Source organism: Labrus mixtus, chromosome 1 (assembly GCF_963584025.1).
Source record: "Labrus mixtus chromosome 1, fLabMix1.1, whole genome shotgun sequence".
Lineage (NCBI taxonomy): Eukaryota > Metazoa > Chordata > Actinopteri > Labriformes > Labridae > Labrus > Labrus mixtus.
The window spans coordinates 28,576,883-28,593,511 of NC_083612.1; the positions used below are offsets into that span (position 1 = coordinate 28,576,883).

General features: G+C 40.3%; 1 protein-coding gene across 1 annotated transcript in view; it reads left to right on the forward strand.

Moving 5' to 3' along the window:
* The window catches only part of ush2a (Usher syndrome 2A (autosomal recessive, mild)), a 193,260-nt gene that overhangs the window by 136,294 nt on the left and 40,337 nt on the right, over positions 1-16,629 (forward strand). The window contains exons 64-67 of the mRNA XM_061041049.1: positions 415-757; positions 3,959-4,156; positions 4,338-4,492; positions 9,947-10,145. Coding sequence (XP_060897032.1) covers positions 415-757; positions 3,959-4,156; positions 4,338-4,492; positions 9,947-10,145 — 895 coding nt within the window. The remainder of the gene's footprint in view (positions 1-414; positions 758-3,958; positions 4,157-4,337; positions 4,493-9,946; positions 10,146-16,629) is intronic.

A 16,629-nucleotide genomic window follows, 5' to 3' on the forward strand; every position in this document is an offset into this window, starting at 1 on the left:
TGTATCTTAGTTTGGCAGAAAAAAGACATGACACCTACATGTCAAGTGGATCTATCCCTTCTCCCCCTCTCTCTCTCTCTCTCTCTCTCTCTCTCTCTCTCTCTCTCTCTCTCTCTCTCTCCATTGTTTCCATCATCTCTCAAACTCACTCAATTTTTCCTTAGCGCCAAAGATGCTATTAAGGACCCTCTAAACCACACAAATACACCTAGATACAGTTTATACAAAGCATGTATATAAGTGAAAATTCAGTTGTTCCTAAATACATACTTATGCATTAGTTAACTTTAATTAACATTTACCCTTTTCTCCCTCTATGCTTGTGTACTGCTCTCTTAATATGAAACATCTTCTTCTTTCAATCTCTTCTCCTCTTTTAACTTCATCTGTATCCTCCCTCCTTTGTCTGTGCAGCAACAGTGTTTGCAGGGCGCTGTGTGTCCTGTAGCTGCAGCATCTACAGCCTACTGTGGCTCCTGTGACCTCGATCCATCCGTGACCGCCTGCACATGGGTTCTGTCAGCACACACACACCCTGACACTCCCTCCTCCACAACATACTCACCTTCCATCAACTCCACACATGAAGCCGTCACTGCAGGCCTGTCTACATATACAAACAGAAGTGATAACACTTATAAAATGGCAGATGCTTTGGCTCACACTCACTACGGGAATCTGCAGTCCAAGGGAAACCTGTGTCCTTTGCATGAGGAAGTTGTATACATCGGAGATGCCAACAAATTCACCTATACAGGTAATCTGCACGTTTGAGTATTTGCTGCTGTGTTTATTGGAAAAAAATAGGATTTGGTAAAACTGTTAAAATCACTATACTGTTAAAATAATACAGTTATGTTGTAACTAGTGAGTCTGTTACACAACGTTTTTCAGTTGCTGAAAGACGAACATCTTATCTGCCAATGACCAATGAGTACATGACCCAAGTATCCAAAAGGGAGGACTCCCAGGGTACTCTGGATATCTAGAGCACACATCAGTGATCAGCCAGATTACTGATGTGTGGGCACGTAGCAACAAGAATATGTTCTCAGTTGTTTGCAACTGTACTGACTCCAAAGGTGGCTTCATGGTCACGGATGAGTTTTATCCCAGGAAAATCTCTGAGCCTCAATATCCTTAAAGTGGAGAACTACGTTCACTATCCGAGTGTCAGAGATCCCCATGATACAAGAAAAGGAGTCTGATGCCTTAGAAGGAATTACAACAGTACCCTGAAGGACAGCGGTATCCTCAAAGACACCCTGGCTCAGTTAAACACCTGGATAATGGCAACTGACTACAGCCAGCCCCTTGAAGGTTCCAGGTGTGGTGCTTTCAGTACTGTATGGCATCATTCTTAGATTTTAATAGTCATTCCTGCTTTATTCACTATTCACGCTCGGTTAAGGACCTCACATCTCCACCTACCAGTCTCATCAGTGGTTGAGGAATATAAGACCACCAAGGTTGCTGCCACTGTCTAAAGATATGTTAAGCACGCCAGCAAGACCTTCAAGTGTGCCAGGAAGTGAAAACCCCACGAAGCAGTAAAAAAATCAGAGGCATACTGGAGGCATCAAGCGCTCTTCAAGAGTTGTTTGTCAGAGACAGCTGGGGCTTTGAAGCTACAATGCCATGAGCTGGAGCTAGACCAACAACGGTGGTAGCAGCTCTTTGCACCCTGAACCAAATCTTGACTAGATGTACCCGAGACACTGGGAGAAGGCTGAAAAGCAATGTTCTTCCCAAAATTGCAGAATGGTTGGATCTGAAAAGGGTCAACGGCAATAAACATAAAGTCCCATTAAACAGTCCATTTCTAACTCCAAGAACCAGCCCTCCAGTTTGCATCCAGCCACTGACTGGAAGATGCAAGTTGACCTGAAGAGGAGACTGGTCCTCCCACAAGAAGTGGTGGTAACATCACTTCAACCTGACCTAGTTTTGCTATACAAAGCTTAAAAAATCAATTGTAATAGCCAATCAGTGCCCTGGAAAGATCTCTCACCAACTGTAGAAATCCAAATACAAGGACTTAATTGATGAAGCTTGATTAAAGGATGGCATACAATCTTCTTTCCTATCCAAGTGAGCTTGGGATGGCTTCCCATCACAATTTACCCAAAAGGGGTGCTTACCCATGTTGTTTCCCAGACTTAAAAAAAAAAAATGTTTACAAAAATGTGGCTACAGTGGAACTGATGTTTAAAGATAGCAGTAATACAAGGATGATTTTCTGAGTCATTTTGCTTTCGTCAGAATGCCTGTGTCATGCCTGTATGTGTATACTTGAGTTTTAAACATATTGAGCAACGGTAATGTCATTTCATCCTTGCATTTAACCTATGAAATTGCAGAAAATAAGTACCTCACTTCCATCCTTTGAGCCACAATGTAGAATAACTCTGACGAGAATATAGTCATCTTTAAAACACACTACTCAGAAATTTGCAAACCAGCAGAAACCAATTCTGCTTCTACACGTAAATGTGTCAGCTGCTGCAATCAATGGGCTTTAAATACAGATGCCTGTCCACATGCACACACACACACACACAGACACATATTAGGGCAGCTGTTGCGGTGCACACTGATAGCTGTAACGTGGTAACTCACTGTGCTGTACACTTGTGTCTCATTAAAACTTAGAAATGGGCGTTTAAATGCCATTTCAACAATCTGCACTATTTATCAACCCAAAGGGAGTTGGAGTCTTTATGTGTGTTGGTGTGTGTGGGCGTATATGTCTGGATTTTCAGTCCACACATTATTTATCAGGGTAGTTACCTCTGTTTAATCAAGACTAATTGTGGTTGCAGATGTCATGTGTGTGCCTGAGGTTTTGCACTAATAATTACATTGTGTGTGTTGGTGTCCATGTAGTCACTATTTCAGTATGCCTCTTTAGTCGACGAGTTCCTGTGTATGTGTTTCTTTTACTTTATGTGTGTTTGTGTATGGCATGGGGCGGTTAGGATAAGCGTTTCTAGGCAATGCTGTGACACCATCTGTGCACAGGCACATAAAGCTGTCGCCACCCACCATACACCAGATGTTTCACATACACACACATACACAAACAGTTACACAAGCAGGGTTTCATGCTATACTTCTCTGAGACCTACGGTGAATCACACACTGATAGCTCCACATGAGTAGAGAGTTCTAAAAATAAACACTATTGTCCACACCCAATTCTTATTCACTCTTTTTAGAATTGGAAACTCAGTGTTTAGGCTCAGCTTTTATGCACACAGAGTGTTTTATTTCAATGTGCATCACACTGTTTTGCCGCTACAGTTATCACAGTAGTAAAGACTAGAGTCCCAGACTGGCCTTAAAAACATGGTTTTATTTACAGCAGCAGTCCCTCAACACTCCTAAAAATAATGCACATGTGTGTTCGTGTGTGTCAGTGCATCTGAATGTATACTGTATGTTTAACTCACCAGAAGGGTTTTCACAAACTGTCTCCCAGGACAACTATTACAAATATGCTCTTGTGATAGTGCATATATACGGTGTCTGTTCATATAAGGTGTGCTAACATCTAGAATAGAACTCCCAGAGCACACATTTTCAAACATGGAGCTACTGTTACTGCACATTACTTTAGATAGACATCTGTGCCATATGTTTCATAATTCCTCACAGTTTCTTTCTATCAGAAACAACTTCAATGAAGTAATTGTTTCTGATAGAACTTGAATGAATATACATTATGATTATTTGAGTACTTGAGGTGGACTCACCATGGGGTTACTTACAGTATGACTACAGTGTAATCACATATATACACCCATAAGTGATAAAGTGTTTGTAATTGTATTGTTCATTATTGATTATCTTACTTACAGGTTTGTTGATTATTTTTCTTGCACCACACCGTGGTTGATTTGTCTATCTCCTCTGCTTCCCTGTATCTGTCCTCCTTTCCTTCCTTACTCTCTAATAGATTCAGACCTGCAGCCATTTACCAGCTATGAGTACAGAGTGAGGGGCTGGAACAGCTTTGGGCGAGGCTCCAGTGATGTTACAACAGTGACCACCAGTGAAGACAAACCATGGGGAGTGGCCCCGCCCCGTTGGAATCGCTTAGGTGAACGAGATGACATCATCCAGTTGCAATGGCAAGCACCTGCCAGGCCTAATGGTGTGTACTGCATGTCCATGTGTGTTAGTGTGTGTATAATCAAAACTCCCCTTTTTGTAGATGTGTTATCAGAAGATAAGAATTCATGATCAGTGTTGTCAAGGACATAAAATCAAAAGGGGAAAATGTTTTCGTGTTGTGAGAATTACCTGAAATCAAAGTTTCTTTTGCATTTTACCAGGAGAGATCACCCACTATGTTATACTGAGGAATGGACAAGAACGTTATCGTGGTGATGAAAACAGTTTCACTGATGTGGGACAGATCAGGCCTTTCCATGAGTACAATTACCAGCTGAGGGTTTGTAACCGCGCTGGTTGTACAGACAGTCCACAGGTAAGACCACATATTGTTTATGCCAGAATACCTTGACTGGAATGTGTCAGAATACCTTTTTTTGCTCTCCACACACTTTTTTTAGGCCATATTTCCCTGTCCTACCTTTTTGATGGTACATCCAGTAAAAGCTAATTGGCTACTTATGAAGCTCTCCCTTAATATCTGATACACATATTGTCTCAAAGTTTGTCTGAAATTTAGAGGGTGCTGTGGGTTTGGAGCCTTTGAACAGAACGTGGCATGTGTTCATTCATAAAGTCTGAAAGCTCAGCAGTAGCCTGTGAGATAACCAGTGGTCATGTTACGCATCACTCACAATGCTACATTGGCTTATTGGAAGCAGAGGAGCATTGTTTATCCTTCAGTATGTCAAAGCCTGCTCAACTCTGATGATGGGCATCTCACGCTGATGTTAGCGTGGCTCAGTTGGTAGAGTCGTCACCTCTCAACCGGAAGGTCGAGGGTCCGATCCCCAGCTGAGCAACATGTCCGATGTGTCCTTGGCCGAGACACTTAACCCTGAATTGCTCCCGCTGCTTCGGTGGCGGTGTATGAAGGGGATTAGTTACTTCTGATGGATGATACTACATAGCGACCACTACCATCGGTGTGTGAATGGGTAGGTGTGACACACAGTGTAAAAGCGCTTTGAGTAGTCGGAAGACTATAAAAGCGCTATATAAGCTCAAGTCCATTTACCATTTAGCTTGTATGTTGAGCTGTAGCCTTGTGTTTGTGTCGCTGTGCACATGTCATGAAATGGCTTGTGTGGTAGTCTGAGATAGGTTATCAAATGGTCCCTCTAAAGATGGACAGAGCTTAACTGAACTATGCATGCAGCACTTAACTAAGCAGTTAAGTAAGCTCAATATGAATGAATTTTAGAAAGAGAGAGAAGATTTTAACACTGCTCTGACAGAACAATGCATATGTTCCATATTGTTTAACAGTGCTGTTGTTGTCCCTGTCTTGTCAGTGTTGCTATTTCTGTCAGGACACAGAAATAACATCAGCAATAACAACTTTACAACCAGAGTGAATTTCAACAACCAGAAAATAAACCCTTACAACTTAATATTCAACAGTGTGCAGAAGATCTACCACTCATTCCTTTTTCTACTCTGCACCTGCCTGAATACAACTTTGCAAAGAACCCTTTTCCTATTTTGTTCTGTCAAAGAGAAATTGCCTGGACATGCCACCTCTGGCTTCACACTGGATTCACTTGCACAGCAGTATGGTTCTTCTGCAGTTGGTCGCTCATCTGATCTGATGTTTTCCAGTGGCCTTTCAGCTAAATGACCTTTTACCACTAAGCGTCCTCAAATGCTTATTTCTAGATGTTGTTTATATTGTAATTCAAAGGCTCAGTTGTTCTGCAAGCGATATTTTCAAATTCTAAACTTGTGTCTGACCTTTGTTGTAGAGAAATTACAGAGTGTATTGTCTCCACACTGTGTGAACTCTGCACTGTTCCCATGTTGGAACAAGTTGTTATTTAGCCTTGTTTCCGCTCTCCCCCTGTATTCCAGGCTCTGGATTTGCTGAGCCTACCTGATGTTTGTGATAGCGTTCATAATAGCTTCACACAGAACTCCCCCCTGTTATCTCTCTGGCTGTGGCAGAGCTGATATCACCACAACAATTAATTTCCCCAGCTTAGAGGTGATGAAAGCTTATGTTGAAAACTGTCTTTCTGGCTTTTTTAAAGCTAATTTAACATCTCATTATTTTGATGAGCACATTCTTACGTAAAGATGGGGCCTTTGGATGGGGGATGGGTGGGTCGACGAGAGGAGGTATGATGAGGGTACAGTTTATTAAACTGCTTGTTAGGGGTTAAATAAAGCAGGGTGGATTAATGAGTTAAATTAATAATTATTGAGCTGAATGTGGACATAGGAGAACATAGCTAAAGAAGAGTGCATAAATTAGACTCGACTTTTAAGCCATACTTTTTATTGTTATAATAATAAAAGGTTTCATTTCTAAAGCACTTTTTATATAATGTACTCAAAGACACATGTTAAAAGTTAAAAGAAAAAAATGATCAAATCAAATCCCATTTAGCGATTTGGTAATATTATTGCATCTGGCCAGCTCCCTTTCCTTCTAAGCCAATACAGTACATATGAGTGGATTTACTCTTTATTGAGGTTACATGTTTATGAGATCATTTAGAAGTTGTATCTGTTTAAATCAAGGTCAGCTATGTCAATATTAGGAGCCATGATAGAGTGGGTGGACCTGAGAGACCTTTCAATCCCTATATTAAAAAAAAATTATTTGAAAGCTGTACTAAAAGACATGTAACCATTGGAAATCAGAAAAACTTATATTGGAAACACAATCCAAACAGAAACAGGAATTGGGTAATGAGCATCATTTAATTGCAGTGATGTTTTTATTCCTGGCAATAGTAGAATATTTACTCAGCATTTAGCTCTGCGTCTAAGATCTCTTGCTCATTGACTTACGTTTCCTTCTATATCATGCTGGACAGTCTAATGGTAAATGTCAAGACGATTCTACTCTTCCGACCATTCAAGGCACTTTACATGGCAACATTCACCATCTCACATTCATATGCTAATTAATTGCCATGCAAGGCTGCTAATCAACTAATTATTCATACATTTTACGGTACTTACTTTTTGATACTCTTTCCTAAGGTTACTTCATGTAGACAGGAGCCAGGGATTGACCCACCAATCTTAGGATAGGAAATGAGCTGCTGTACCTCTGAGCCACAGAGCTACTCAGTAGTCCAATGCCAGCGTGTGTGAACTTGTTTGCTTACAGTAATTTACTTAATTAAGCAAAAAAAATCTAAATAATTTCGCTGTTGAAATCAGTATTTTGTTAATTTTGTCTGTTATTACTGTAAGTTGACTAAATTTTTCTCTAGTCAACTAAAACTTTTAAGTGATGGTTGTAACCACACATGAAACGTGCCCTTACCTGTGTGTAGAAATCTTAAAACAAAGCAAAATGCAAATAAAGCCACTTGTTTGATTTCTGATAGCAAAACCATTACGAAGCTGAAGCAGATCATCCTGGCTGGTAACTCTTTCCTTTTGCCTGGAGCTATATGGCAAACAGAAGAAACCAGTATACATGCACAAACCCTCCTCTAGCTGTAAACGGTTACACCACAATCTCAATCTCTGTCTACTGTGTTCTCTCTTTCTACCTCCCTCTCTCACATACACATGTATGTTCACACAAACCACCACACACTCTCAGCAGAGGTGGGAATGGGAGTGAGTTGGATTAGTTTGTACACCAGTGTAAATTGGCCAAACAGTCCCAATTATGGGATAACTTGGGCTAACCTAATACACCACTGCAATTACCTGGCATCAGCCCCTTCACGTACACGCACAGACGCACACACAGACACACACACACACACAGGGACCCAGACAAACAAACACAGGCACAGGCAAACGCACACCTGCTGTGACAACAGAAGGTGCTGATCTAATACGGTTGGTCACTCAGAGAGGGAGGTAGAGCGATTGGTCGTTCTCTGTCTTCGAATCCTTTTGTCCTGTCCTCTCTGCTATTTGTCATTCCCCTGATCTTAACACCAAACTCTTAAGTTTCCCTCAAACTGTTTTCCCTTTACCCCTTCAACATCCGTCATCTTCAATCCCTGCCTCTGCCTAAACACAAGTTTCTCTTTTATTACAACTGCCATCTGATGTCAAACATTCCCCCTCTTTTTTTGTTTTTTTGTTTTTTTCTTTCTCTCACTATCTCGTTTTCCTTCTACTCACGAAGTTTCCATTCTTTTGTACAGAGAAAGAGAGCGTTGAATGAGGCCTATCCTAGTAAGGCATGCTTGTTATTATAGACACATGAAATGTGAGTAACTTTGTTTTATTTTTCTTCTGTGCTTTTAATGAAGTCTGACCTATCAGTATACATCAGGATGCTTTCACCATTTTTTTCAAAATGTCAGACTTAAAGTCAAGGTTACTTTCTGTTATCTAGAGTTAGATTGTCCACCATAGTAAAAATTAAAGTTTACATTTGCTGTACAGTACAGTAATGCTGGGTTACATACATGGCTGGTATTTTGCTTTTATTTTCTTTACACTTGAGCAACATTTTGACAGACATCTCAGTTACCAGCACAGTGAAGCACTCACTGATTGATACTACACCTTCCCTACATCTTTCTTATCGTCATCTTCTCTTTGTGTTTGTGTGAGCATACATACATGCACAAGTTTGTGTTTATGTATGTCTGTGTGTGTGTGTGTGTGTGTGTGTGTGTGTGTGTGTGTGTGTGTGTGTGTGTGTGTGTGTGTGTGTGTGTGTGTGTGTGTGTCTCCTTAGTTGTAGTAGCACTGTTCTAATTGCATAGCACTGTGTGGGACAGGTGGGGGAAGTGCTAGTGACAGTCTATTAAGGCAGGATATCCCTGTTGCCATTAGCAGCAGATTGCCCTGTGATTCTATGGTCTCCACATTGACCCAGCATTCAGAGGGGCCCTCTGATACTACACTGGGAATGTACAATAAGATGGTCTCTCACAATACTGTGATAAAAAGCAATATTTTCTTGCAGATCTTAATATAATTGTGGGAATTGCTTGTTGATAGGTTTGTTTTTTCTTGTTTGCTCTGTTACTTGTCAATGCTACTGATCAGAACCCCAGCATCCTTCATCATTTAAGGGCTTTTTGCAAGATGCATTGTAAAAGCAAGTGGAAGTTGGGTTTATTTTTATGCAGCATTGCAAACATGATGGTAACAGAGGCAGGATATCTGTTTTTTGGCTGACAATAGTGACCCGTAGAGATAATACTTACATTTTTATCCTTCTTTTTGTAAGATCTAGAGTGCATATACCATAATCTATTTACAATGAGAAACAAGGTGTGGCTCTTACGTGTATTTTTTTTAATGTAAGCTTTTTTGCATGGTTAACTCTTTTTGGCCTCTCTAGTCCTCTGCATGAATTCTATAGTCTGCAGGCGGTACAGACAGACAAACATGAAACATATTTTATAGGTTCCTGTAGATAAAGCATTTTTTCAATTAATCAAGTAGTCGATAGTATGACTTGCATTTTTTCCTTGTTTTTGCCTTATCTGGCATTACTGAAGGTTGTAACCAATGTCAAACGTCTGTCTATGTTTTTAACAAGGTCTGTTTTACCTCAAAAAGGAGAGATCTGAATGTGTATGCAGTTTTTTTATTGGCTTGTGATCATTTAATTGGATTCATAAATTATCACAAGTAGAAATCCATCTGTTATCTACTTCATAAACATTCTGTAAAATCTCAAGAATGTGTTTAATGTTCTTTCTTTTCGTGTGTGTGTGTGTGTGTGTGTGTGTGTGTGTGTGTGTGTGTGTGTGTGTGTACGTGTGTTTCCTAATGCTTGTATCTGTTTGTATGTCTACCTCTGTATGTCAATGCCAATGGGCGTATTTAGGTGGTGGCAGTGACAGTGCAGGGAGTCCCAGAAGGCGTGCAGCCTCCATTGGTAACAGCCTTAAGCTCCTCCTTCCTCCATGTGAGCTGGTCTGAACCCACTCGTCCCAGTGGAATCATTCAACGGTACCACCTGAACCAGACCGGTGTTGGCACCATATTTACACACAACAACGGGCCAATGAATTATACTGTGACAGGTAAGATTCTCTGAGCCTCCTTTTTTCTCCTTTCTTCAAACGATCAGCTTTGAGTCCGATTGGACACACAGGTGCTGACAGGCATTGCACAGAGGCAAAGCTCAACATAGATGGCAGTTCTTGAGAGCTCTAATCAGTATAGAAACCATCTTATAAGTCATCATTATCAAACAAAAACAATCGTGACAACCATCATCATCATCATCAATAATATGGAGACCATCATCATTAAGTTAGTAGGTATTCATGAAAGAGCTGGGTCTTTAGCTTTTTCTTAAAGGTGCAGAGGGACTCTGCAGATCAAATGGAGTTTGGAAGTTCATTCCACCACCGGGGGGCGACAGAGGAGAAGAGTCTAGTCAGAGACTTAGGACCCTGTTGTGAAGGTTGGATCAGACGCCTTTCATTGGCAGAGCGTAGTGGGCGGGAGGGAGTGTAGACCTGGATCAGAGAGTTAAAGTAAGGAGGAGCCGTTTTTGTCGCTGTTTTGTAAGCGAACAGCAGAGTTTTAAATTTGATGCGAGCAGTAACTGGGAGCCAGTGTAAGGAGATGAACAGCGGAGTGACATGTGCTCTTTTAGGAAGGTTGAAGACCAGTCGTGCTGCTGCATTTTGTATCATTTGCAGGGATTTGATAGTGCATGTAGGAAGACCTGCCAGTAGAGAGTTGCAATAATCGATGCGTGATATCACAAGAGCCTGTACCAGGAGCTGTGTAGCATGTTCTGACAGGTAAGGTCTGATCTTCCTGATGTTGTACAGGGCAAATCGACATGACCGGGCAATAGAGGCTACTTGAACCTTAAAAGTTCCTGTACCTGAACCTCTCAGTTATTCCCTTTTTCTCACTCCTTCTTAATACCAACTTAGAAATTCTTCTCCTCCCTAATGGCTTAATAAACACCTGATCCCACCACTCGCTCTCTGCCCCAGACACAGACATAAATATTAAAATTCTTTTGAATGAATAAGTACAGCAAAAACAAAAACAAACATATGGATGTTCATTAAAACATCACAAACAAGCTCAAAAGCTCAGGAACAACAACAACCTAGGAGACCTAATTTTTAAGTACACAGACATAACACAGAAAAAAAACACTTTAAAAAGCTGAACGTACACACAGAGGCAAACAGAAGTGTCGACGTGTCTGAGTATTGTAGAACTGTACAGAAACATGATGGTGTCAGGACTTGGTGACTGTGGGCCTTGTTGAATGTACCCTGAGGAGGAGCTGTGTTTTTGGCCCTCTGCCATCAGTCACAAATCATGAGCACTGGCAGATACAGACAAAAATACCTGCATGAAGCAAATATTGTTGTCTGTATAAACTTTAAACAGCTTTAAAGAAAAACATGATAAACACCAACATAATTTAATACCAGCAGGCATTGTAACTTTGTTTTATTTAATTTAAACATTCAAAGTGTTTTAATTCTGACAAGAACTTTATATGTTAATTTAAATTGGTAGGGAAAAAAAAGACATCTTGTGTAGCTGAAAATCAGGGGCATTTTCCCTTTACAGATTTTTTTCTCAGCTCTGTGTTGGACTGAGACCAGGCTTCGGCTTTGCCAGTAGCCAATAGACTATTCCCAAAGTGCCTGTGGTTGGCTTGTATGGTCAGGAGTTTTGTGTGCACAAGCATGTGTGTTTGTATGCGTAGGCATGAGGCAAAGCAAACAATGCCAAATAGAGATGGTAATGTGCTGTAATACTGTACCAGCCCTGTGTGCCAGTGTTAGCAACCAGCATGTGTATGTGAAATTCCCCTGTCCCCCAATGAGACACTGGGAAACCCTGCGTATTCAGCCAAAACCACTACTGGGGCTTCCTCTTTCCCCTTCCTCTTTCTCCTTCTCTCCCTTTATCTGTCCCTCTCTCTCACACCCTCTCTGTCTTTTTCTGATTTTTTCTCTCTCCTTGTTTTCTTTCTCAACATATACAGCTCACTTAGTAACAACACATGTATCTTTTAGACACACTGAAGCACAATTCTTTACAAGAATGGATTTCATTTGTCATATTCGATGTCTGTTTTTTCACTCTCTTAATCAACATACAGACACGCTCATATATTAAGTATATACAGACCCAAGTGTTCCTTGTCGTATTGATTTATGTGCTGATATTATAATAAGTAGCATTAAATCATAGCCATTGAAACAGTGTCACACCACCAAGTGCTCCTACAAATAGAAGTTGCTTAACACCACAGTAAGTGAAATACAAAGGTAGAGTAAGAAGAGCAGGGGGAGCGAGGTGTGGAGAAACCCCACTTCAGAAAAAGTGAATAAAAAAAATACTTTAAAAATTAAACAAGCAGAGGGAGTGAAAAATGTACAGAGATTAGAATCTTTTAAAGAGGGTGAAGGAGAAAAGCAAGAAGGAGTGTGACCGATGAAAAGATGGATGTAAGTGTTTTCATTGAAATATGAACAGAAATAATTGCTGTGCTACTCCCTCATCCTTAATGTTTAATACGCCATTATTCATCTTCTCTGAATCGCTCAGACGGGTCTCACCACTTCAACACACAGATGCTCAAATAGCTCAAGCACTCTTTCATTCAAACCACAGACACTGGAGAAAAGTGCTTTTTCAACTACCAAAATGTCAATTTCAGATTCATTAAAAAGGTCTTTTAAAGGATATTCTTTCAGAATACATTTTGCATGCATTAATCTATCAATAATATGTGTTTAATTTTCTTCTTGTTATGATAAACAAATACCAGTCATTTTTATTTTGGATATATCATGAAACAGAAATAATGTAACTTTTTAATTTAGAGTACCTGTTGCTTTGCGATAAAGATAAAAAAGCCTTACATACATTGCTTAATTATACAATAAAAATAAGTGACCATGTAGTTTAGGCATTTAGGATGTTTGTGGGTTTGTTTAAAAATGAGTTTCACATCTCTGACACTCCCCCAACAGCGGGAGAGTGTGGCTTATAAAGTGCAGAATATTTTCTTTGTAGTGTTAAAATCAATGATTATGTTTCAAATAGTTTATTAGCTTTAACTGTTTGCTGTAAAAAGGAAAATTCCCAAATTAGGCTTCCACTTTTATGATGTCAGAATCTAAAATTATGAAAACAAATTTGTTGCTTTAACCATGTCCTGTTAATCAATGATTTGCCCTAGGAAAAGCAAGAAATAGACTGGTATTAATAGCATTTTTAGCAGTGACACTTCACAGAAAGAATTAAGCACTACTGTACAAAGACTCCCCATGTGAATCGATATTAAGTATTGCTATCATTAGCTCAAGATGAATTATTGCCTGCAATTATATAGATTATAGCATTAATCATGTGTTTAATTGGTCTTTTGTAGGCTCATTATTAATTCAGAGCAGCAGGGAATAGAGTATGTTCTTTTATTTATTAATGTGTTTCCCCCATAGTCCACGATCTGATTGGTTCATGCTAAAGTTACAGACATGTAGACATGGGAGAAGGAGGAGAGCAGTAAGAAAAGAACATAACTTTTCATGTATTGATCCTGATTCTGTCTTGTCATGAGAAATGTCAACATTACAGTGTTTCATCTGACTAGTTAACACCCAGACCCTCTTACACCTTTAAGAATTCTATATTCTAAAACTGGAGCAAAAACAAAACGCTTAGCAGCCTAGCAGTCAAAGTCGTCACTCAATGGTTGAGTTAAAGAAGTATTTCCATTGTGGATCCACATTATCCCGCTGAGCCGATCCAACATCCCCCTTTCATGTCAGGCCTCGAGGCCCTCTGTTGCCTCAATAATAAAAGAGGCAGATAGTCACAAGATGAGGGGAGGCCGTTTTTATGTCAACATACATACGGGGCTCCAGCAGACTATCAGGTAGTGCTCATGCCTGTACAGAGGCTTTCTCAAGATCAGATGGCCTGGGTTCAAATGACAAAATGTATTGTCCAGTAAAATCCAGTAATATAAATACAAAAAAGCTGTGTTAAGGCTATCACAGTCAAAGTAAACACCTTTAATCTTTGCATGAGAAACACTTGTACCTCTTTCCCTTCTACCTTTCATGGCCTTGTCTTCCACACTGAGATTGTTTTTAAGTGCACGTGCATGTATGTTTAAAACTTTGTATTTTACAATAACTAAAGTACAATAAGTTATACCTGCAGGGGGGCTTGCTCGCTCTGTGTTCAAGTTTGTGTGCCTGTGCGTTTGCGTGTGTGTGTGTGTGTGTGTGTGTGTGTGTGTGTGTGTGTGTGTGTGTGTGTGTGTGTGTGTGTGTGTGTGTGTGTGTGTGTGTGTGTTTGTGTGTATCTTTGTCTGTGTGAACCTGATCTCATTGTTCCATCCCAGACCGTCTCTGCATTAGGGAGCCACAGACAGGAAGTCAAACTCTTAATTATTTAGGAGAGGTGTTATCAAAGCTCTCCTTTCTTTCTCTCTCTGTCTCTCTCTCTCTCTCTCCTTCTCTTTCTCCCTCTCTCTCTTCATTTTCTTGCATGTTCTGAATGCGTCTTCTGCATTGTTTCTTTCATTATTTTTTCTCAGTCTTCCTCCTCTGTCTCTGGTTTAATATGTCACTGTACTCTCTTCTCTCTCCTTTATCTTTCCATTTTGGTCTCTTCAGGTAGCTGTCCTCACATTTCTGTCTCCTCTTATTATCCTGCCCGTCTTTTCCACCTTCTTTCCATCTTCTCTTTCACTTCACCGTCTCGCTCTCCTTCATTCCCTCTCTCTCCCTCTCTGTCTGTCTGTCTGTGTGGTGTATCAGGTAGCTGGTTTGGTACTGCGGCCTGTGCCCATCATCCTATCATATTCTCTAATGCAAACAGGGAATGGCAACCTGTCAATAAAATGCCGCTTTAAATCAGTTAGTTTTACCGCAGCACACACATACTCACACACACACAACCTGGGTCTCACAGTCCCCTTTCTTGTTGGTTCTCTATCACACATGCAGAGTGTCTTTCTTTGACGTTTCACTTGAATGTAAGCACCAACTCTTTCCTCTGTCCGACTGCCAAAGTGTCTGTCTGTGTTTCTCTCTCAGTCTCGCACAAACACACACTGATCTCCTCTGTGTCCGGCTCGTCTGATGACAGTTACAGCCTTGTCTCGCTCTGTGTTAGCGAGCTGCTGGCTGCTCACATCAAAACGCCCTGCACCCGTTTTTCACTTCCTGGTGATCACTGTTAAAATGATTGAAGCTTCCTCTGTCTTTCCTTAATCAAGCACATTAGCATGTGTACGCGCACAAACAGGTACACACACGCACACATACGCACACACATGCACATACACACTCACACACACACACGCACACACACGCACACACACGCACACACACGCACACATATACATTCCAAGTTAGGCATGCTGTTATTTCTTCAGCAGACCAGCACTGCCCTCTTCAGGCTGATGTTTAAGGTAAATTGAACCACCACACAGAGAAACCCTCATCCCTCTGGTTATATTTCTGTTGACTTTTTCTTTAGTTTCATATGTTTGTTCCATATTTCAAACACCTGAACATATTGAAGAGTAGGCTAATGCTTTCACATACCATTCACAGATTTAGTATTTATTTTTTTGGGCCTTGTCTTGTTCATTTCTGAAATGATAAAGAGTTGAACTGATAAACTTAAATGTTTCTAATCAGTATAATCTATTGCCTGACCTGAGTTCAGCTGTAATCATTCTGCACAAGCAACACATATTTAAATGGCTCTAAAGCTTTTGCATCTCTTCTGTAAAAAAGTTCTCTACTTGTGGTTTGTGTTAAATACCATAAACCTACTGTTCTGTCCATTATTTGGCCTCTTTCTGACCCCTGTAGATACTGTCTATGTGCGGGGAATTGTAGTGAAGGGTTACTGCTTTATTCAGTGTTGCAACAAATGACATCACTTGCAGTGTAGATATCATTTATTATGCTAGAGTGCACACACACATATACACACGCTTAGTTGCACAGTTAAATAGTGTAACAGAGCCTTACGCTTCAGCCCTGGTACTTTCGTATGGCTGGCAGATTTCCTTTATTTAACCCAAACACGGGGCCACATTGTGAGAACATTTGCACACTCACAAACACACCATACATGCACAAACACAAACGCACACATTGATCAGAGGTTGGGTTAAGCGTGGCAGGCTGCGAGGCATGTTAAACAGGCGAGGCAGGAGGAAGAGACGTGAGTAAACGTCGGTGAACCACTACGATGTTTGAGTGTGTGTTTGTGTGTGTGGCGTGCATATGCCTCTGTCTCTAACCTTATAATTATAAATAAAGTAAATATTTGGTATTTTCACTTCAGTAAAGATTTGTGATGTAAGAAGAAGTATTTCACAGTTACAAAGATTTCTTTTTTTTGAAAGCATGTCTAAAATATATTTTACAATCTAACATGATAGCAGGTATGAAAACAATGATTTGACTTCATGTTTCATTAGTAACGCATAGTATTTAACCAGTCATAAATCATCACTGATATAAAAATGAAAAAACTCTC